Below are 20325 nucleotides of genomic sequence, written 5' to 3'. Positions count from 1 at the left end.
GGGGAACACAATAGGTGCAATATTAGGTTATAATTATTACTGTTTTGATGATGATTAGTCTCAAATATATATGGTGTTGAGGAGCTGACCCAACATCCTTTGAAGTCCATTTAACTGAGATCAATGGTAAATGGATCAGAGGTACAGAGAACTGCAGGCAAAATGAAGTGGCTTTATGCTTTTTTTCCTGCCTCCTGTAATGATACAATCTGTAAACAAAGAAACCTTGTGCCTTACAGCCTTTTCCTCTCTCTTTTCTTTTTTTCAGATCATTTACCCACCTCCCTGTAAAAGTAATCCCATCACACGCGTTTGAAGGACTTAGAGATTCTTTTATCATGTAAGTCGTCAACATTTTCCATAGGCTTTTCCTTAATTTCTTTCTATAAATTCTATCATAAACCTCCATCTCACGTAACATCTCTTTACAATAACATGAAAATGTGTTGTTAAAACATACTACTGGTGAAACAAAACACTAGGGAAGGATAAACATAGCATTTCTGTCTGTATAAACAGTATGTAAATGATTCTTTGAAAAGTGTGGTTTTCAACAGTTGTTTAACAGATCACAAAATATTAATCACGTTGGAGAGAACTGGATTCAGCTTAATAACTGATGACAGGTACTTTTGATTGGCAGAGGAGATAGATTTCTATCATAAAACATTATCACCCCACGATAGCTATGGCATTCTGTGATTATACATTTATGTAGTACCCAAATACGATATTTCTTTGCATTTTGCACCAAGAGATAAGCTTGGCAGGGGATCAGTAGGACTGACTGAACCCTTTCTTGGATCTTTTGATTTACAAGTTTTTGATTTTGCACTCCAGGTCTGTGTTGCTTCCCCTGCCTTGGTTTTCTACCTATTTTATAGAAGGTCTCAGACCATAAGGTTCATCTGATCACTTTTGCCCTTCTCTTGTTATTCCAGCTGAAGGATGGCAGGCCTGGGTCAATTTTTTTTTTTAATTTTTTTATCTGCATTGAGTGGTCTTTAGAGGACAAAAGAACAGGGACTGTGCAGAACAGGGGAATGACCTCCAGTACAAATGATACCACTTTCTTTTCAAGGTGTACTTTTTATACTTCTCTTCAACTATGAAAAACTCACAATGCGTCAGATATTAAAATATGTATTAGATGTTACATAATTTGTTTTCAAGGAAACCAAAAGAAATTAGGAAACCCTTTCACTGTACATTCTTGAAGGCAAAGACTTGAACGAGGAGGGTAATACGAATGCTCAGATAGACTCAGCTGGACTAGTTGAGCTTTTTGTGTTCATTGGTTAAACATTTTTGGACAAGTTATAAACTTATGTGTTCATTTAGCTCTAAGAAGTGGAAAATAAGCTAAACTCCGCTGCATATATTCCACTGCAGTAAAGCATTATAGTACAATCCAATGGTGCTGTATTCTTGCATTCACTTGCATCTGAATGTTTAGTGAGAACTTTGCTTTCAAGTGGGAGACCAAATTAAATCTGCAAAGTTTCTCCTATGACTTGAAGCTAAACTTTCCCAGACTGTATCTACACACTATTCTTCACAGAGAATGTTCTGTTCATTGACATTTTCCCTTCAATAAAGAGAACTTAATTGATTTCTTTCTGTCCTTTTAATGTAGTGCTCTAAATTAACAGCATAGAAATCAATGCATTTGTCTGAACTAAATCTATAGAACACTCATAATTTTATTGAGATTTAGTGTTACTTTGAAAAATGCGTATTTTTAAATTATAACTCCCTAAATCATATATTGGGCAACTCATCACCATTTGCAAATCAGATGATATATTATTCTCACTGCTATAAATCATTCCAACATATGTAAATGGTAAGCCAGTGGCAGACTGGAGGGATCCACGGAAGGACCATGTTTCAGGCCCCAGACCTAAGAGTCCAAGTTCTGTGAGCAGGCACTGATCCCTCCTAGTCCATAAGTCTCTGATGATCAAGTACCCAGCAGGCCACTTGTTCTATATCCATTTCTCATTTATGACCAACAAGTGCAATACCAAAATAACAATCTCACTGAATTCTGAAAAAAATTGTGACTCTTTCTGTAATACACCCGTTTTTAATGTACAATTTCTAGTGTGCATCCCCCTTTGCCACTACAAATGAAAAAAAAGCCAATTGATTCTAGTCTAACCCAGACTCTTCCAGTTATATAAACAGCATTAGGAATTGTTTTGTCATAATTATAATTGGAATAACTCTCAGGACCGTGACAATACTGACTCTAATTTTGTACTTCTGTTTCAGTTGTTTAGAATTTTTTTTTTCTTGACAGTGTATAATTTTAGGTTTGTGTGCCCTTCCAGGCAGTTCTGTCAAGAGAAAACAATGTTTTGAAGACCTTTCCACTATATATGCATCAATATTTACTATTTACTCTCATGAGTCAACTTTGTGTAGCCCCATAAATCTTAATCTAGCAGGCATTTAACAACAATCAAATAAGGGGATTTATTTTTTCCTCTGTATTCAGCATTGGTTATTTTTAAGTACACGTTCAGAATAGGAGCATCAGTACATCAAAATCCTACAGTGCCTAAAGAACCAGTCATGTGGGTTGATGTAATGATGAAAAAGAGCCACTTCCTTTCAGTTTGCATGCCTGTAATGAAAATGGCATTTAAATCCAAAAATTATTCATGCAGTGCACTGAATGCATATTTTTGTATTTCTGCATCTGTGGATTAGATGACCATCATCCTGACTTAATAATAGTGTATGAAGCACCATGAACATTATCTACAACCTTGCCCCTGCAAATAAATGCACTAAGAACAGTAATAGGAGCAAAAGGCTCACAGGCTTGGGCTCACTGTTTACATTAGTTCTGGCCCCGAGTCACTACCTGAGCTACAATTTACTGAGAAAATGGAGACTGGCTGTTACAGAGATATTTATTCCAAGGGGTTAGCATTCCCTTTTGCCAAAACAGCAAAAGGCTGATCTCCCTCAAACCCTACTGGCACAAGCTCTCCAGATGTCCGAGGTGAGGCATTGACACTGCTGCTAAAGAAGAATTGAGAGGGGAGGTGGAACAACTATATGTAAAGGAAGAAAATACAAAGTGGAAAGCTGATTTCTAGTATCTTTTCTGTTCATGTATTGCTTTGTGTCTGCCTTTTTTCATTATAGTGAAATCTCTCAGAGCGACTCCCTGGAGAGAATAGAAGCGAGTGCATTTGACAGCCTTCCCACCTTGTCTGAAATGTAAGCATTAGTTAAAAAAAGGCATCCATGTCTGATCTTGGGATCATCAAGGAGTAAACAGTCTGCAGAGAAGTACTCTTGGACCAAACCTTCCTCTACTACTTTGGTTAGCTTTGATGAGAAACATTTCCCTCCAAAGTGCCATATAAAATAGTGAGCCCTCTGTAAGGTCTACCCTTGGAGACCTAAATCATGCAAAGACATCCATTCATGGAAAACCTCACTGCTTCCAGTAGCAGGAGGGGAGCTCAATGTCTGCTTCTGCCAGCACAGTTGAGCTTCCTAAGATTGGAAATAATTTGAGATGACAAGAGATGAGAAAAATCTTCCTTTTTGAAGATAGGTTTTCGAAGCCCTACAGTATTTAAATACAGCTGCTTGGTATTCATAGCTCTTCTTTTGAGCGCTAAAATATTACTCAAACAGAACATGTACTGATTTTAAACTTGACCTGCAGAGCACATGCATCTGAGAGAGAGAGTGAGTTAAAAGCAATGACTAGGAGAATGATCTGAAATATTTAGTGAAATTGGAAACTATAAATCTGATTCAATATCTCATTACTGCCTTTTTCACATAGCATGATCAGCAAGTGGCTTAAAAATGGTACAACCGAGTGAGGACAAATCCATCTCCTTTTTTTTTTTTTTCATACTTATTCTGAACTCCATTGAAGCCAGGTACATAAGAAAGAGATACAGATTTGTCCCTTTCTGATCAGGTCCAGTTTCCACTAGAATCAACAGTGGGTTTAGGGAGGGAATAAAATATTTGACCCCATGCATTCACCTACAATTTATGGATGGCTTGTCATTTGCCCATCTTCCAAAATGCTAAGCAAGAGCATTAAAGAGCTACAGGAGGCTAGCAAGAAAACCTGTTTGAATCTTCAGTGCTCTGTATGTCTCATACTGCAAGGGCTCAATGCCCCAAGCTGCACTCAAGGCCACTTTCAATGAGTGATGAGGGTATGTGGGTTCAATGGCATTCTTGAATTTGAACTCTTGTTGCAGTTTCATATGCTAACACCTTTGAATTTTGCAAATCACGCATAGGGAGAGAGATGGGCTACATCTGTTGGGCTTTTATGCAAATATATAGGTTTACCAGGCAGTATAGCTGCAGAAAGTGCTCCTTGATTGAGGTGGTCTGCTCATCTTTTGAGTGAGCACTAGCAAACAGTATTTCTCACACACTTATCTCCATCTCCTGGTTTCTACAGATCTAGGGCATCTGGTGCTACTGGCCACTACTCTGAGGATGTCCCTGGTGCTCTAAGAGATTAAACCATCTGAAGAACTACCTTTCCTGGCTAAGGCAGAGCATCAGTAATATGATAGAAACACAGGATGACGCAAAGGGACACGATGGTGGGGCAAGGACCAGGCACACACACACGCATGCAGAGCTCAGGCTCCTTGCTCAGCCTCACCTCTAAGACCACCTTTTGGAGGCACAATCATGATGGTAGTACGCTCATGCCTCTAAGCCCCTGTAGTAAAGCAGAGGCTCAGTGCATTAGGCATGCCATGAGCCCAGAAAACATATCCCAAAGAAACAGCAGATGATGGCAAGTTACTACCTCCTACTGGTGACCAGGATATCCAAACAAGATCATCTCAGATCATCATGAGCCATGAGAATTCAGAAGCTGTTATTTTTGTTGGCTACCTAACAATTACAGGCCACTTTCACTACCAGTAGTGTTTCAAATTGTAATTTGTAGAAAGTTTGTTCACAGCAGGAGAGCCTTCTGCTATATTCTGCACTTGAGTGTTTTCTGACAAGGCCAATTGCAAACAAAATTCAGGACCCTTCTAAATGTATAAAAATTAAAACTGAAACATTTTTCCCTCATTACAGATTAATCCTGAACACGAAAAATCTATTACACATAGAGGATGGAGCATTCAGAAACCTTCCAAGGCTAAAATACTTGTAAGAAAGAATTCTGTGTTTTTTCTGTTTGCCCTTTTTTTTTTCCCCCCTCTAAATGACTAGATTACAGAAAGGAGTATAAGGAGAAAAGACATTTTTCATGCACTACAGTACAGTAGTACATATATAATTTACAATAGCTTTAATATGCTGTTAACCAAAATTAGGTCTTTCAATAAGCAAGAAAATAAAGTAACACAGGGCAGGGAAGTAATGGGCAAAACAGTAATAAAGTCTGCAAATAATTAATTCTGCAAAGTGCTAAGTTCTAGAAGAAAGCTTTCAGATTGACAAGCTACCATGCAAAAGGGGTAACTAACCCTTCCTTCTGCTTAATGTAGGGAGAACAGGGACTGCCTCTCCAGGACACTGCTCAAGGATGCTACAAAACTTAATTTTTACAGGTCTTGCAACCACAATTGGAGCCTAATTAAAAATTATTATATATGTCACCTTTTAATGTATTGTTAAACTTGTACCTACCAAGTTGGCTTCTTGTTGCATACACTCTGGTAGTCTTTTCTCCTGTAAATAGGAACTGTGCTTTTCTCTAGGAGCATTTGTAACACCGGAATAAGACAATTTCCAGACCTAACACAGATCTTCTCCTTAGAAGCTCATTTCATTTTGTAAGTAGAGACCCAACCTAATGGAGCTGTGAGTCTTTTCCATCTTGTTCCTGCATCACTGACAAAGATGCCTTTTTTTTTCCCTGCCAAAGGGAGCTTTGTGATAACTTGCGTATGACAACGATACCACAAAACGCTTTCCAAGGGATGAACAATGAATCGCTGACGCTGTGAGTAAAATAGTCCTAGCTCCAGTTCCTTCTGTGTGGATAACACTTCTGCTTGAGGAAAGCAGACTGATTTTATAAAGACCTTGAAATTAAAACCTGCACAATATATGACTGTATTATGAGTTAAATTTTAAATACTTACAAAATAGAGGTGTGTTCTTCAAGCTGAAGAGCAAGGTTTTTCTCCACACGCTATCTTCATTTAGGAAAGAAAGAGGAGGAAGAATCCAAATCCTCATCTTCCCTGCAATGTTCTTTTTAATAATACCATCAACAGGACATAAACTCCAAAAGCTGCACTGGAGACCAAGGTCTCTCTTCTTCCCTTAGGGAGTGTGGTTTCTTGAAATAGTGCTTTCAGGGACCAACCAGGCTGACGCTACTGATCTAATGCTGCTGAGCTTCATCTGCACGGAAGGGTGAAAAGAATTGGTGTGAAATACCAGTGCTTGTTCTTATCCTGGTATCTTTTGACTTAGCTTATGTTAATTGCCATAAGCCTTCACACCCAAGACTTTCCTTTTAGCAAGCAGGATTCATTGCTACAGCCACCTGTGATGCAGGTGGGTTTGATGCTAGGTGAGATGCCCTACCCGAGGAATGCAAACAGCAGCAGAAAGCCACAATGAGGGGTCATTTGCAGGCACAACAAGAACAATGTATGGGTTTTTATCACCCTTGTCCTCACAAAAACTTCCACAAACAAGTGCTGAAATAAGAAAAAAGAAAAAAAATCACACACTGAGCCTCTCTGCAGGATGTGGCTGAAATTCAGGTCTGAGGAAGGACCAGCTGAGCCATAGAGGGCAGCAGCAGGCCACCTACTTTGTGGCCACAAACACCAATTTGGAGGCCAAAGCAAACCTCTGCAGACCACAGTGATTTAAAAAAGGCAGCAGACATCCAAATGGGGAGCCTTGCCTTGAGACAAGTGTGTACAGAATGCCCCCCACCAAAAAACTCCATGAATTCCATATTTGCACCTGCAGATGAGCTGTGCACATGGGCAAAAACTGCAGTTTACTGGGCTGGGCCCTTCACCAGGCTGATGTGCTGGCATGACTAATTTCAGCACAGATTTTATGTATTAACCAATACCTTCTGAAACTGTTAGAAGAACTGAGTACAAATGTGACTGAAGACTACTTCTACGTGATGTTAAAGAGGAGCAATTGCTTAGATTAGGGCATCATTTCCTCTTATAAACCTCTTTTCTACCAACAAGTTCTCAAAGTAACTTCAGCAAAATTACAGTTCTGTTAATGGAGCAAGAAAATGAACATAGAAGAGATGGAGAAAGGTGCTTAAGATTTTTCCTGTAACCTTAAAAGTGTATTACATCAGAGGGAATCTAACTCAGCCAGGAAACAGCCAATAATCTCTTTTTCTCCCATTTTGTGGTAGGGAGCTCGCCATAAGAGAAAAATAATTATGTTACCAGTTTTCCAGTTGTAGAGCTACACATTAACTCTGCCCCATGCAGTTAATTAGCTGAAGTAACCCCTGTTGTTGCAGTGTGGTCTGGTGAAACACAAGTAATCTAAGAAGGTGTAAAGTCAGCCTGCAGTAATACTTTGCACTACAAATAGCTAATTTCGTTTCCAACAGTTAGTGTTTCATGTGGGTAGGGAAATCAATCCTGTGTACCATTGTGTTTTTTAAGGAAATCACTAATTTCAGCATGGTGCTGAGATAGACCACTTCTCTTAACTAGTATAGCCAGGCTCTCCCCATACTTCAGCTTTTCTTGGGAGCAGGCTCCATAGCACCAGTTTCTGCTGTCCCAAAAGCACGTGGAAAAGCAACAACAGTAATTTTGTTTAATTTATCAACCGTGCCAGATTATCTGTTAGGGCTTAATATTCAAAATACTGTATACAAATTATTACATTGAAATGATACTGGAAACCTGGACTTAATATCACAAATTGATTTTTCTCAGTGAAATCAGACCCAGATTTCCTAGTGAAGGAAAAGAGCTAGACTGCAGGTGCAGCAGAGCTCAACCTTTAGATATCTGGCCCTAGGGTGGCACCAAGCGTCCCTGCGCAGCGCAGGGGACAGCAGGGTTTGTACAGCACAAATCAAGCCTGGCAGCAGTACTGTGGAGGAGCTGACAGCTCACGTACTGCTGGATGATGCACCACTCACCCCTGCCTCTCTGCAAAGCTGTCTCTTGGACTGCTGGAAGATTTGTCTGTCCACAGAGGGTTTGCAATCCAGCAGCACCCTCTGGGATTTAGAGTTGCTTTCCATCTGACACTTCTCCAGCCCTTGCAGTCTTCCATGTACACATGCAGACACCACAAAATCCAGGCTTCTGCCTTCAGGTTATTGTCTCTGTGCCAGGAGCTTACCTGCTAATGTCTTGTTTCTGGATCTCAGCCCAAGGTAGGCATAGGTGAGCCCTTTGGAGGGGGGAGGATCTGTACGTAAGCAAAGTTCTCTTCCAACAGCTAAACAGGAGGGTGCTTAGGGAATTTAAGATGCAATTTTATCTTAATTTTAGAGTTAAAGTAAGTCATGTAATAGTTACCTTTTTTCTAATCCCTCTAATCGTTGAAATGAATGCAGCATTAATATTTAAAACCTGTAGAGCATAACATGATCTCATTTTTCCAAATCTTTTTCCCTTACATCTTTTTTTTAATCCCCAGCAAATTGTATAAAAATGGATTTGAAGATATCCACAGCCATGCCTTCAATGGGACAAAGCTGAATCAATTGTGAGTGCTTCCCCTCCTCATTTTTGTTTTTCAAACAGTAATAGTTCAAATACAGCTTAACTGTCTGTGTCTTGCATTTCCTGATAGCCATTAGAAAACTGCATGTCTCAGTGTCATTGCCACCCATTGTTAATCCTGCAGCACTTGCTGCTTTTCCTGAAACACCATCCCTTAGAATGCTGCAGCTTTTATGAGAAAAGCTCATGACTGTTATGATAAAATAAATTCTTAAACTTAGCACCAATAGTGCTTGACACTGTAGCCCAAACTGAGGAATCTACATTCTACAACTGGAAATGTCAGTAGTTTTTAAGTCATTCTTATATGCCCTGGGACTAGCCTTTTGGCTTGGGCAAAGCATTTTTGTATGCTGCTGCTGCAGAGAAAAAAACCACACTGTTTGTTCCTGGTTTAAGTCAGAAGAAATTGGAAATCATCAGAATTATGATAATGGTCCGATGGCATGAGCAGAGGGAAAGGTCACATGAGAAATACAAGCACTCCCAGGCCAGATATTGCACTGACAGCTGCTGTGGTGGGAGAAAGGATTGAAATAAATGTGAAGAAACTAAGAAAGGGTTATTTTAAACTACAGATGTAAAGAGAGTTAATATTTGATTTCACAGAATCCTGAAGGACAATAAGAACCTCAGGCGAATACACAACGATGCCCTGAGAGGAGCCACAGGGCCAGATGTTCTGTAAGTATCCACCACTCTCTTATCTGGGTTTAGGGGTGTCCCATGGGAACTGCACTGTGCTAGGTACATGGGCTGTCTCATCCCAGCAAACATGCACTTTGAGTCTGGAAGGAGACTTGATCTCCTACCGTCTGCTTGCAAAATGGAAACACAAAGGAGATGTCATGAAACTACAGGGCAGAAGATTGTTTGCACAAATGTGTATCAGCCAGTTAGAGCATTGGCATTAACCTCTGCCTCTTTGAGATTTTGGCCTCTACTTTAATTTTGTCAGATCCTCTTGATCCTATTCTCATGCCTTATACTCTGACACTGCAAACTAACTTGTCTTTTGGTAAGATGAGTATGTTTTTTCAATATATTACTGTAGAATTTGGCTATCAAAGTGAACTAGCTGATTGCATGCTATAAGCCTGTAGTGAATAAAACACATTATTATCATCCACATGCTTTATTAATCAAGTACTTTCTAGAGTACCTACACTCACAGCACTGGCTGTAACTCCATGCAATAAAATACAATGGGAGGTTCTGTAAATAGCTCTCCGTGCCACACGTGCCATTTTGCTCCCTTTATTGGTGCTTTACAGTACATGGCATTACTCATACCACTTTGATACTTGCAGACCTTTTTCCTATTTAATGGCCTTAATCTGAAAATCCTGTCATGCCACAGAATCACAGAATAGGGGACCCACAACAATCATCAAGTCCAGCTCCCTGCTTCTTGCAGGACTACCTAAAACCAAACCATATGCCAGTGGTCTTTCCTCAAACAAGCAGGCCCTCTGAAATTAAGCCAAACTGCTTAAATTTGTCTTGGCAAGAACAATGGATTCTTTTGTGTGTTTTAATTAGTAACCAGTTCATTAGAACACCTAGAACAGTCCTTCAGAACCAAGCAGAAAGCCAGGACAGTGACTTACCTGTTAGCTGGCTAGAGAGTCACACTCACCCATTTTCTCTCCCTTTCTCTGGCCTGAAGTGCTGTCCCTCACTCCATGTACAGTAGCTTTCAAACAGAGGTCAGGGCACAGTCCCTGGAGTGGTGGGTTTTGGTTTCCCCAGAACAAAGTGAGCTCCTCGCCTCACTGAGGCTCCTGGGCTGCGGGAATGCTCTCATCCCACTGCCCTGCAGTTTCACAGACCATGTTTCTGAGCTGGATATCAGGTGCTGAAGCGGCTTTGTAGATTTAGACCTTTGTGAAAAAAACAAGTCACTGTTACCTACCATCATGCTGTGGTGGTATTTTTATACATCTGAAAAGAAAAGAATGCTCTCTTTATTTTGCAGGGATATTTCTTCAACGGCACTGGAGTCCCTGCCTAGTTACGGGCTTGAGGCCATTCAAGTCTTAAATGCAACATCATCTTACTCATTAAAGAGACTGCCACCACTGGATAAATTCAGCAGTCTTCTGGAAGCTGTTCTGACATACCCCAGCCACTGCTGTGCTTTTCGAAATCTAAGGACAGAAAAGTAAGTCTGAATAGCACGTTATTGTATTGCAGGACTTCAGAAGCTCCAAAATGGCAACACTGCTTTATTCAGCTCACAAAGTTTGATCATCCTTATTCCAGTTACAAGGAAGCTGTGGTCCATTGCAAAGCCTCGCACAAAACAGATCTCTGCTAAAACCAGGAAAAGTATCTCACTTTATTTTAGAATAGAAATGGATCCCATCCTGTGCCCAGGATGGGCCAGCTGAGCATTATTCTAAATTTGCTTAAAGCTTTTATTTTTCCTGGTATCTCAATTAAAAAGCCTACTGGCACATGGAAGATGTATCCCCAACAAAAGCACATTGCCCTAAAAATAAAGAACCCCCTGCAGCTTTTAGCTATATATCATGTTTAATGCAGGTGATAAGATGCCCTAGTAGAAAAGGCAGACTTTCAGTTACTCATTGAAATTAGGACCTAATACAAGCCTACAGAAAGAGGCTACTTGATTTAGTTCCAGTCATTTCAGATAACAACAGACCATATTGTTCTCCCCAGAACTGGAAACCATGGTGCAGAGAGAGCTTTGCATCTGCTAATTCAGGGGAGTCAATCTGAGACAACTAGAGCTATTTTTTCAGTGGTTTTGTTTCAAATAAATCAACCTTTGGTTGGCTTAAGCAGCCAAAGCAACTCCAAATCAGCTCAGTTGAAGCTATGAGCGTGCCTCGCTTCTTCTCTGTCTCAAATGAAGGGTACAGAAGAGATGTACTGAGCAGTCATTTGTGAGAAGCCTGATCTGTGTGACGTGCATGCCAGCCCATCAGGACTGTGTTGCAAAGGCAGACGTAGAACTCAATTCTTTAGGGTAAAATTAGGGGTGATGCCATGCTTTCTATGCCCACCTCATTTTGTTAAGTGGTTCTGCTTCTGCAAGAATAGAGGAAAGATTCTGCAGTCAAGGAACTCCATTGCTACCAAACTCTAATTTCATCCTAGATCAAGGTTCTGAGTGTATTAAATGCAGAAGCAATTCTAGGGGGAAAAAAAAAAAATATTCTAACTGAAGATAACTACATTTCTGATATTATATTAATGTTTAGGTGTTTGAATTTGCAGTGTGATCATGCTCTATAAAAACAGGAGTGCTTCAGTAAGTCACTTTCTTATACTTAGTGACTGTTTTTTCAGTAAACTGGGGAAAAAAATCCTACAAAACAGGAAACTAGTCTGGCCTCCTAACTGGGGCATCAGCTGGGTTCAGAGCAGTGCTGATCCATCACCTATCTGCACAGCCCTGGCTGCTGGTAAAGCCTGGACAAGCAACAGGCTTGGCAAGCAACAAGTCTTCTGTATGACCAGCTACTACAAAGGAATGAGAAGCAGATCTCTGGCTGTTTTCCTTGTCATCTACTGATGACAGCAAAAGACCTTGGAGACTGAGACCTCCCAAGACCTTCCAAGGTTACACAGGGAAGAGTTTTTCTGTGGTTATGCATTCTCATGGTCACGCAGCTGCAGCCTGTTTCTGTCTCCTCCTACCCCCTTCTGTTGCCCTGTATTCCAAATCCAATCATTCCATTCAGTTTTTACTACCCCTGCTCTATATGCCATTCCTCAGCACCTATAGACTGCACTCTCAGATTCAGCAGGTGATATGATGACACATTGGACTGGGCAGGCAGGTTCACTTCAGTCAGAGTCACAGACATTAGGGAAATAAAGTCCTCAGACCAAATACTCTGGAGATTTCTGGGGCACAGTTGTGGTGTGCTCATTCCATGTGCTGTGTAAGAGAGGCAGGAGGTAGCATTCAGTTCCCTAGGCTTTCTTCCACTGGCCTGAATGGGGTGGGGAAAATTATACTACATCTTCAAAAAATTACAAGAAAAAGCAATTCTGTTGCCATCCTGTTGTTCATAAGCATCACATAAGGGCTTATGTTGGTATCTTTTTTCTCTTATTATACAGAAAACTTTCTATAAGCCTCCAGTTGTCATTCTTTTAAGAGTACACAAAAGAGCTTAGTGGTTTTGCTGTCGTCTCCTACTATCACAGCAATGAAGTCAGACAAAGACATTTCCATTCACACTGGTAGATTACCTGGCCCAAACTTTCAAAACCTCAGAAACAGAGATTTTGCCAAGTATGTCATCCTTCAACTTGTAATTGTCAAATTGCCTTACTTCCAGCATGTAAAGTCTACCTCCAGATCCCAAACAGTTTTTTAAATAGAGTATTTGGCCACCTTTCCAGCATTTGTTAACATGCACTCTCTAAAAGCCAGTGTAAATGCTACCACTCATACTGGTGGAGAATCTGGCCCATTTCAGTATACTTAGTATTTCATAAGGCAAAACAGACTTTTTAATTCCAGCTCAAGTTATTTCACTGTAAAAAATACATTGTAAACAATAATTGAGCTGAAAGACCATCCTTATAAACCCCCATGAAATACTGCGTACTGTCGCAGTATCTGAAGCCTTTTCCTCCCCACTTCCAGAGGTCTGCATGAACGTTCACACTGCCATGAGAACAACTAGCTTACCTTACATGTTGGTGAAGATCACTTGCAGAGGAGATGAGAACGCTCTCAAATTCAAAATTCAGGCTGAAACTCAACATTCTTTTTCATCCTTTCAGACAAAATTCCTTGCTTTCCATTTTTGACAACTTCTCCAAAGAGTGTGAAAACACCATGAGGAAACCAACTAATGAGATATTGTAAGTACCTGTCTACATACAGAAGGTGGAAGCAGTAAATGCAGACCTCCCACTCCTGCTGTTGCTGTGTTTTTTCCTAGAACAGCATGTCTTTTGCTGCCAGTTCAGTCACCCTTACAAGTCGCACAGTGGTAATTTTACTATCATTAAATCAAGATTGGTTATTTTGATCTTCAAAAGAAAAGGGGGAAAAAAAAAACATAATTTCATGAGTTTTACTCACTCCAGCTTCTCTTTTGAATTCTTGAAAGACTTTCAAAACAGTGATTAAATATTTAAGAAAGTTAATGGTTTACATGGAGACTTTTCATGCCCTGAGATAATTGCAGCTGTTCGTGTGATTCAAAGAAGAGCTGCTAATGTTAACATTTTTTTTGCCTATAGAAAGGATAATTAGAAGTCTGTATATTAGTAGTTTTCTGTGGTAGAAATAGAGGCCCTGAGTTAGAAGTGTGATGACCCCATGCAATTAGTTTACCTCTTCTAAATGTTTCTTTCCATATCATCACAGTTCTGTTTGCTAGCGTTCAGTGGGGCAGTGAGAAGGGCTAACATCAAAATTGTTGCATTGGCAATGCTGGATGATACAGATTCTAAACCAGTGTTTAATGGAGCAATTTAAGTATTTGCTACTATTTATCCCTCTACAGCTAAATGGGAAACCTTGGGATTTATCAGCCCTGACATGGGGTCAGAGCATTGTAAAGTCTAGAATAAACAAGGCTATGGTCACAAAATTCCAACAGCTATATAAAGCTGAAATGTGATTGATTCACTGGGATACTGAACTCCTTGGACATCAGCTTTTTGCTGGTTGGTGAGGCCTTCCACACTTGTTATTTGGTTTTATCCAGACTTTTGTAAAGCAGCAGCTGCCTTGATTCCCCTGTCACTGCTGCTCATTTGCTGCCAGGCTGCAACTCCTTTGAGTGCCTCACTTAGTCAGCCCTGTCCTCTCCACTCCTAACTGCAAAACTGAAGCACTGCAGGCCTACAAAAAGGCAAAGTCCAGGCAGTCAACAAGAGCAAGAATGTATTGTTTCTATCAGGGGTGGCTCTAGGCAGAAGCAAGGTGAGGCAAGGAGGTAAACACGGAGCGTTAGATCACAGTATAAAGGCAAGTGAAGTGACACCTCAGTGATGAATGTGATCATACAAATCACCAGTGCCTACGCCAGAGCAATCCCCCTGCTTCGGAGCAGCATCTGTTGCACTCCTACCGTGCATTAGATAGTCTGCCCAGTTTATTGGCTCCTAATGCTTTTTAATTTTTATCCCCCAATCGCAGCAGTTCTCTGAGGAAACATTATATTAAGCAAATGGAAGTGAGCTCATGACTCATGGGCTGAATGGCTGCAAGTTGCAAAGGTTCAGAACTGTGGATGCTGACAGTTTGATCTGAGGTTATTTTCCACTGTTAGCTGCAGTCAGCAAGCTGCAGCTATTGCCTGTGAGAAAGTTTACTTTCTCACACACTGAGCTAGCCTGAGCTGTGAGAATGGAACGATAAACACCTGATAAACAACTCTGCATCTTGGCTTTGGTGAATGTTTGGGTTCAGTGACCAATGAATGTACCATAGCAACTTAGTAGCAAATAAACAAGTAACACAAATGTCGATAATCCAATGAATCTATAAAAGATGCTTACTGTAATAAAGTTGGTGGTATTCCTTCACCTTCTGACATTGGAGTCTATGTGTCGCCAAAAAGCAGCTCAGCTTCATTTGCCAGTTAAGATCCTGCTCCAGAAAAATAGTTTAATGTACATGCTTCTATAAAAGTCTGGGAGTTTAAGAGCATATTTAAGTTATCCCAAAGGTACCAGTTTTCTCAGGAGTTGTTCACAGAAGAGATGCTTTTTGCAGGTCTCAAACTGCAGATTGAGCATTTGCTCACCGAACACTCATGGTCAGGATGACCGGGTAGTTGTGAAACAGGTGCCTGTTCTAGTAGGGAACTGGAAGAGACAGTGTTTGCTTTTAAAATGTGGGCTTATGGACTTCTTTGGTGGGCCCACACTGTTGGTGACTTAGACATTACAGAGGTCTTTTAAGCACCTAAAACATTATTAATTAGGCATTGGGTGCAGTCTAAACTTAATATATTCCTAACCATCAACATTATCTAGCCTAGCCATGCACTCCTACTCATCACTTCATAATTCTGCAAACATCAAATTCCTCAGCACTTCCCAGGTCATACGTAGCCTGAGGACATTGTTTGCTAAGTGTGTTTCCTAGGGGAGGTAAGGGTGCATAGTTAAAATCCTTAGGTTATTTTAGTTTGGTGTCTATAACTGTCTTATTGATAAAAATATATGCATCAAACCTGTAATCCATCAATTTGACTGTCACTGTAGTTTGAACTGCATTCTACTGCCAGCTTGAGACTGATGCTTACAAAGCCATCAAGATGAAGTATTTACAAATAAGTTTTAGGCAAAAGCATTCCCGTGGGTGTGACTATGATTTCTGCTGCTCTCCAAGGCTGCTACCCAAATAAAAGTCATCCCTACAATTATACATAAACACCCTGTAGAAACACATGTAGGAAATCATTGTTTTAGAACAACTGTTACCAGTTGTATTTTACAGAAAAGTGCTAGCAGCATGTAACAAATTATTCACTTCTGTTTGTTGGGGGGTGGGGACGTGGTGTTTTTTTAATATTTACAGAGATGACTCTTACAACACATCGCTGTGGTCATCAGAAAAGAACATGTACCCATTCGCAGCAGACGAAGACACCTCCCCTTACAGCTACTCGGCCATTTTCGATGACAGCGAGATGACCGGCTTTGACTTTGAGTATGACTTTTGTCAGCCTAAAATACTGACGTGCACTCCAGAACCGGACGCGTTCAACCCCTGCGAAGACATCCTGGGATACAGCTTCCTCAGAGTCCTGATCTGGTTTATAAACATCCTTGCCATCACGGGCAACTTCACCGTACTCCTCGTTCTCATAACCAGCCGCTACAAGCTGACGGTTCCTCGGTTCCTCATGTGCAACCTGTCCTTCGCCGACTTCTGCATGGGGCTCTACCTGCTGCTCATCGCTTCCGTGGACGCCCAGACGAGCGGGCAGTACTACAACCACGCCATCGACTGGCAGACGGGCAGCGGCTGCGGCACCGCCGGCTTCTTCACGGTCTTCGCCAGCGAGCTGTCGGTGTACACGCTGACGGTGATCACGGTGGAGCGGTGGCACACCATCACCAACGCCATGCAGCTGGACCGCAAGCTGCGCCTCAGGCACGCTCTGCCCATCATGCTGGGGGGCTGGGTGTTCTCCATCCTCATAGCGCTGCTGCCTCTCTTAGGGGTCAGCAGCTACATGAAGGTCAGCATTTGTTTGCCCATGGATATTGAAACGGGTCTTTCCCAAGCCTACATATTGCTGATCTTAGCGCTCAATGTCGTCGCCTTCATAGTCATTTGTGCTTGCTACATCAAGATTTACATAGCCGTCCAGAATCCGGAGCTGGTAGCCGCCAACAAAGACACCAAGGTCGCCAAGAGGATGGCAATCCTCATCTTCACGGACTTCACCTGCATGGCCCCCATCTCCTTTTTTGCCATATCTGCTGCCTTTAAAGTGCCCCTCATCACAGTGACAAACTCCAAGATCTTGCTGGTTTTATTTTACCCCGTCAACTCCTGCGCAAACCCGTTCCTCTACGCAATTTTCACCAAAGCGTTCCGAAGGGATTTCTTTCTGCTGATGAGCAAGCTTGGCTGCTGTAAGAGCAGGGCGGAGCTTTACAGGATGAACTACTTCTCTGCTTACACCTCCAACTGCAAGAACGGCAGCTCGGCCACAGCCCCCAGCAAAGCCTCACAAGCGCTGCTGCTCTTGTCGGCGTTAGAGAAGCCGTGTCCCCCAGGACGAGACAAGACATCTTAGAACAAAAATTAATCCAATTTGGCTTGATTGAACCAATTTAAACCAATTGGAGCGCCGGTAGATGCAGCACTGTGCAAGGCCAGTTGTAATTATTCTAGTGACTAGGGATCTTTTTATAATATCTTGAACATTTCACAATAAATAAAAATGCCTATCGATAATTCTTATACAAGCTAACTGTTCTGACATTCAAAATTATATTTTCCCTTTTCTTCTTTTGCAATGATGGGCATGGAAGGTGACTGTTAGAAAAAACTACAGGGAACTAGAGGAGCCCAGAGGCAGTCAAGGTGCTCTTGAAGTTAACAGGTACTGCAGTGATTGCAGCCTTGCTCCTTTTTCTCCAGATCTGCTTCCCTGGAGTATTTAAAGCCTGTCTGCTGGCTTTCATGCCTTCTTTTTCCATTCCTATCAGCTTCTGCTGGCATTGCTGGGTTAAAGAAAGGGGCACTAAAGTAGATGCCTCCCTTCATTTCATCAACAGAAAGGTCCAATTACATAGCCACCTACACCCAGTTAAAGAAAAGTGTTCTAGGGCTAGGTTGTAAAGATGTCACCAAGAAGAAAAGTTGACCGGCTGAACCTTTGTTACTGGCAATTTTGCAGTTTATGTTAGATCTCAGTCTTAGCTGGTAGGTAATTTACTTGAAAAAATTAACCCGTACACAGCTGTGTATGATCCAGAGGTCACAAGAGATAAAATAGCTGTAGAACCCCATTTGCTGCACACAGGACTGTATTTTATACACCACATGTGCATGTGCACAGATCACGTAAGCTGTAGAGGCTCCCTCTCAGCAGCAGGAGAGCTGCTTCCTCCACACACAGATAAGCGCTTCCTCAGTTTCTCCCCAGGGACAGTCTCATGAATTACTTTTTATCTGCACACTCTCCAGCATCACCAGTGCCAGTAGCATTTGGGATGCACTGGGGACTCCTCAGCACTAGCAGGCCAACTCCCTTCCCACCTAATGAAGCAGAGTAGTTACTTTCCAGTGACCGTTTTCTCATTAAGATGATCTTTTCTCTCACCTTGCATTGCCTGATGGTAAGGAGATCCAGATTTGTGGCTGCATTTCTAATTTAAGTAAGAACCAAGCATTCCTTTGCAGTATATTTACTCTGTCCACAGCTGTCACCTTTATGCAGTTCGCTTGCCATGATCCAACACCACACTACTGAAGCTGGAGATTCAGATGTGGAAGCTCTTACCTGCATTGTATGGGCCAAACCATCTGTACTGGGCCCATCATAAAGAGGCTATGTTCTGCACTGCCTAGTCTTCTGAAAATGAGGTGGTTAGTTATTGGAAAGTTCACAGTCCTCTGGGCAAAAACAGATGCCAAAGCCGTCTCAAGCAGATCAAGCCTCTTCTTAGGTTGCTTATTCTTGTTGGTTACCTTGCCTCTGATGGGAGGAACACACAAGTGCTTACATTTCATCAAACCAATAAGGTAGCAGTGAGACCTACATGTGGCAGTTTATGGTTCACAGAAGGTAAATCAAATGTGGTTTATTTGGGCCTGTAGTTAAAAGTTTTAACATCTTGGATCACGTTCTCTCAGTGATGCTCACAAAATCTGAAGACAGAACCTCAGTGGGTATAATAGGCACCTCCCCTGCACCCAGCAGAGCAGTGCAGTTGTTTAAGATCTCTGCTTATTCCAGAACAGTCACAGCCTAACGCTTCTTGATGGCCATCAAAAGTGAAGGCTCTAATACACAGAAAAATTATATTTTTGCAGTCACTTTAAACCTCTTACATTCCCCTTCTCAACCCAGCCCTTTGCTTTCAAATCTGTGACAGCAAGAGTGAAAATCTGTGTTCCAAAGCACGCCTCTTGTTGCCAAAACACTGCAATTTAAATTCACTTTATGTTAAAGAAAGTCATTCTTTGTACTAGTGGCTGGTTTAGCATTAACTTATAATTTTGTTAATTAGAAATAACATCTCTGACCCTCTCTTCTCTTCAGCTTGATGCCATGATTTCAAGCCATATAAAAGCTGTGTATGCTTAAGCATGGCTGTACCCATGAGCAGCCCACACACATGGGGAATGGAGCAGGATCGAGAGCAGAGACTGTTAGAACTCTATGGTTTGGCAAGCAGTAAAAATTCCATATGATGCACATCTTTATACACACCAGCTCCTGCACTCAGCAGATGAGCAAACAGGACTATTATAGGATATTGAAATATAATAGAAACTAAAGACACCGATGAAAAAAGAACTACCTGGCCTAAGGCTTCTCTGTCACCCAGCTCAAAACTGGTTTTCAAGACCTGTTTCTTCAGACAGCACATGGAAGAGTCCTGCACATAGTGTCTTCAGTGGGCAATAACTGATTTACTTAAATTATTTTTCAACAGGACAAGAGCTTGCAAGCACACCCTCCCTGTCCACCTACCACGTAACATTATCAGGAAACTACATACAAGAGAAACGAGTTAGAAACAGTGGCAACTGATAGTAGCTGCCTTACAATGCTGCCTAGGTAACATCAAAGAAGTGTGAGAGCTGTGAGCATTTTTCCTTTTGTACCTGCTGTAAGTTGAGTGAAATCTACTATTCAGAAAATAATCGCTGGCTTAAAACAACCAACCACACAAACAACAAAAGTAATTTGTACATTTTAAATTTTTCTACATCCAAAAGTGAGCAAATAGGTAAAAGTAAGTTTATTAAAGATTTAGATTCATGCTAAAGCTTCTCATAGAAGTTAGGTTTGCTATTCTATCTTGTTATTTTTGGTAAACTTACCTTTTTTCCACTGTAAAATTTTAGACAGCCATTTACTGAAGTATCTTTGATGGCCGTAACTGGTATAACACATTCCTTCCCATCACT

At 41.3% G+C, this 20325-nt stretch overlaps 1 protein-coding gene across 1 annotated transcript; it reads left to right on the top strand.

The window, feature by feature from the left end:
- Positions 1-268: 268 nt before the first annotated feature.
- Positions 269-17476, top strand: LHCGR (luteinizing hormone/choriogonadotropin receptor; the record flags this gene model as incomplete). Its single annotated transcript, XM_008936698.1, has 10 exons — positions 269-340; positions 3163-3237; positions 5101-5175; positions 5730-5804; positions 5897-5974; positions 8632-8700; positions 9327-9401; positions 10696-10881; positions 13488-13568; positions 16330-17476. Coding segments are annotated over 10 exons (1933 nt in total), but the record flags the coding sequence as incomplete, so codon positions are not given.
- Positions 17477-20325: the final 2849 nt, after the last annotated feature.

The sequence above is a fragment of the Merops nubicus genome, unplaced genomic scaffold (genome assembly GCF_000691845.1).
Source record: "Merops nubicus isolate BGI_N331 unplaced genomic scaffold, ASM69184v1 scaffold33233, whole genome shotgun sequence".
Taxonomy (NCBI): domain Eukaryota; kingdom Metazoa; phylum Chordata; class Aves; order Coraciiformes; family Meropidae; genus Merops; species Merops nubicus.
The sequence above is the reverse complement of the archived record's forward strand: the minus strand, read 5'-3'. Positions and strand labels throughout refer to the sequence as shown.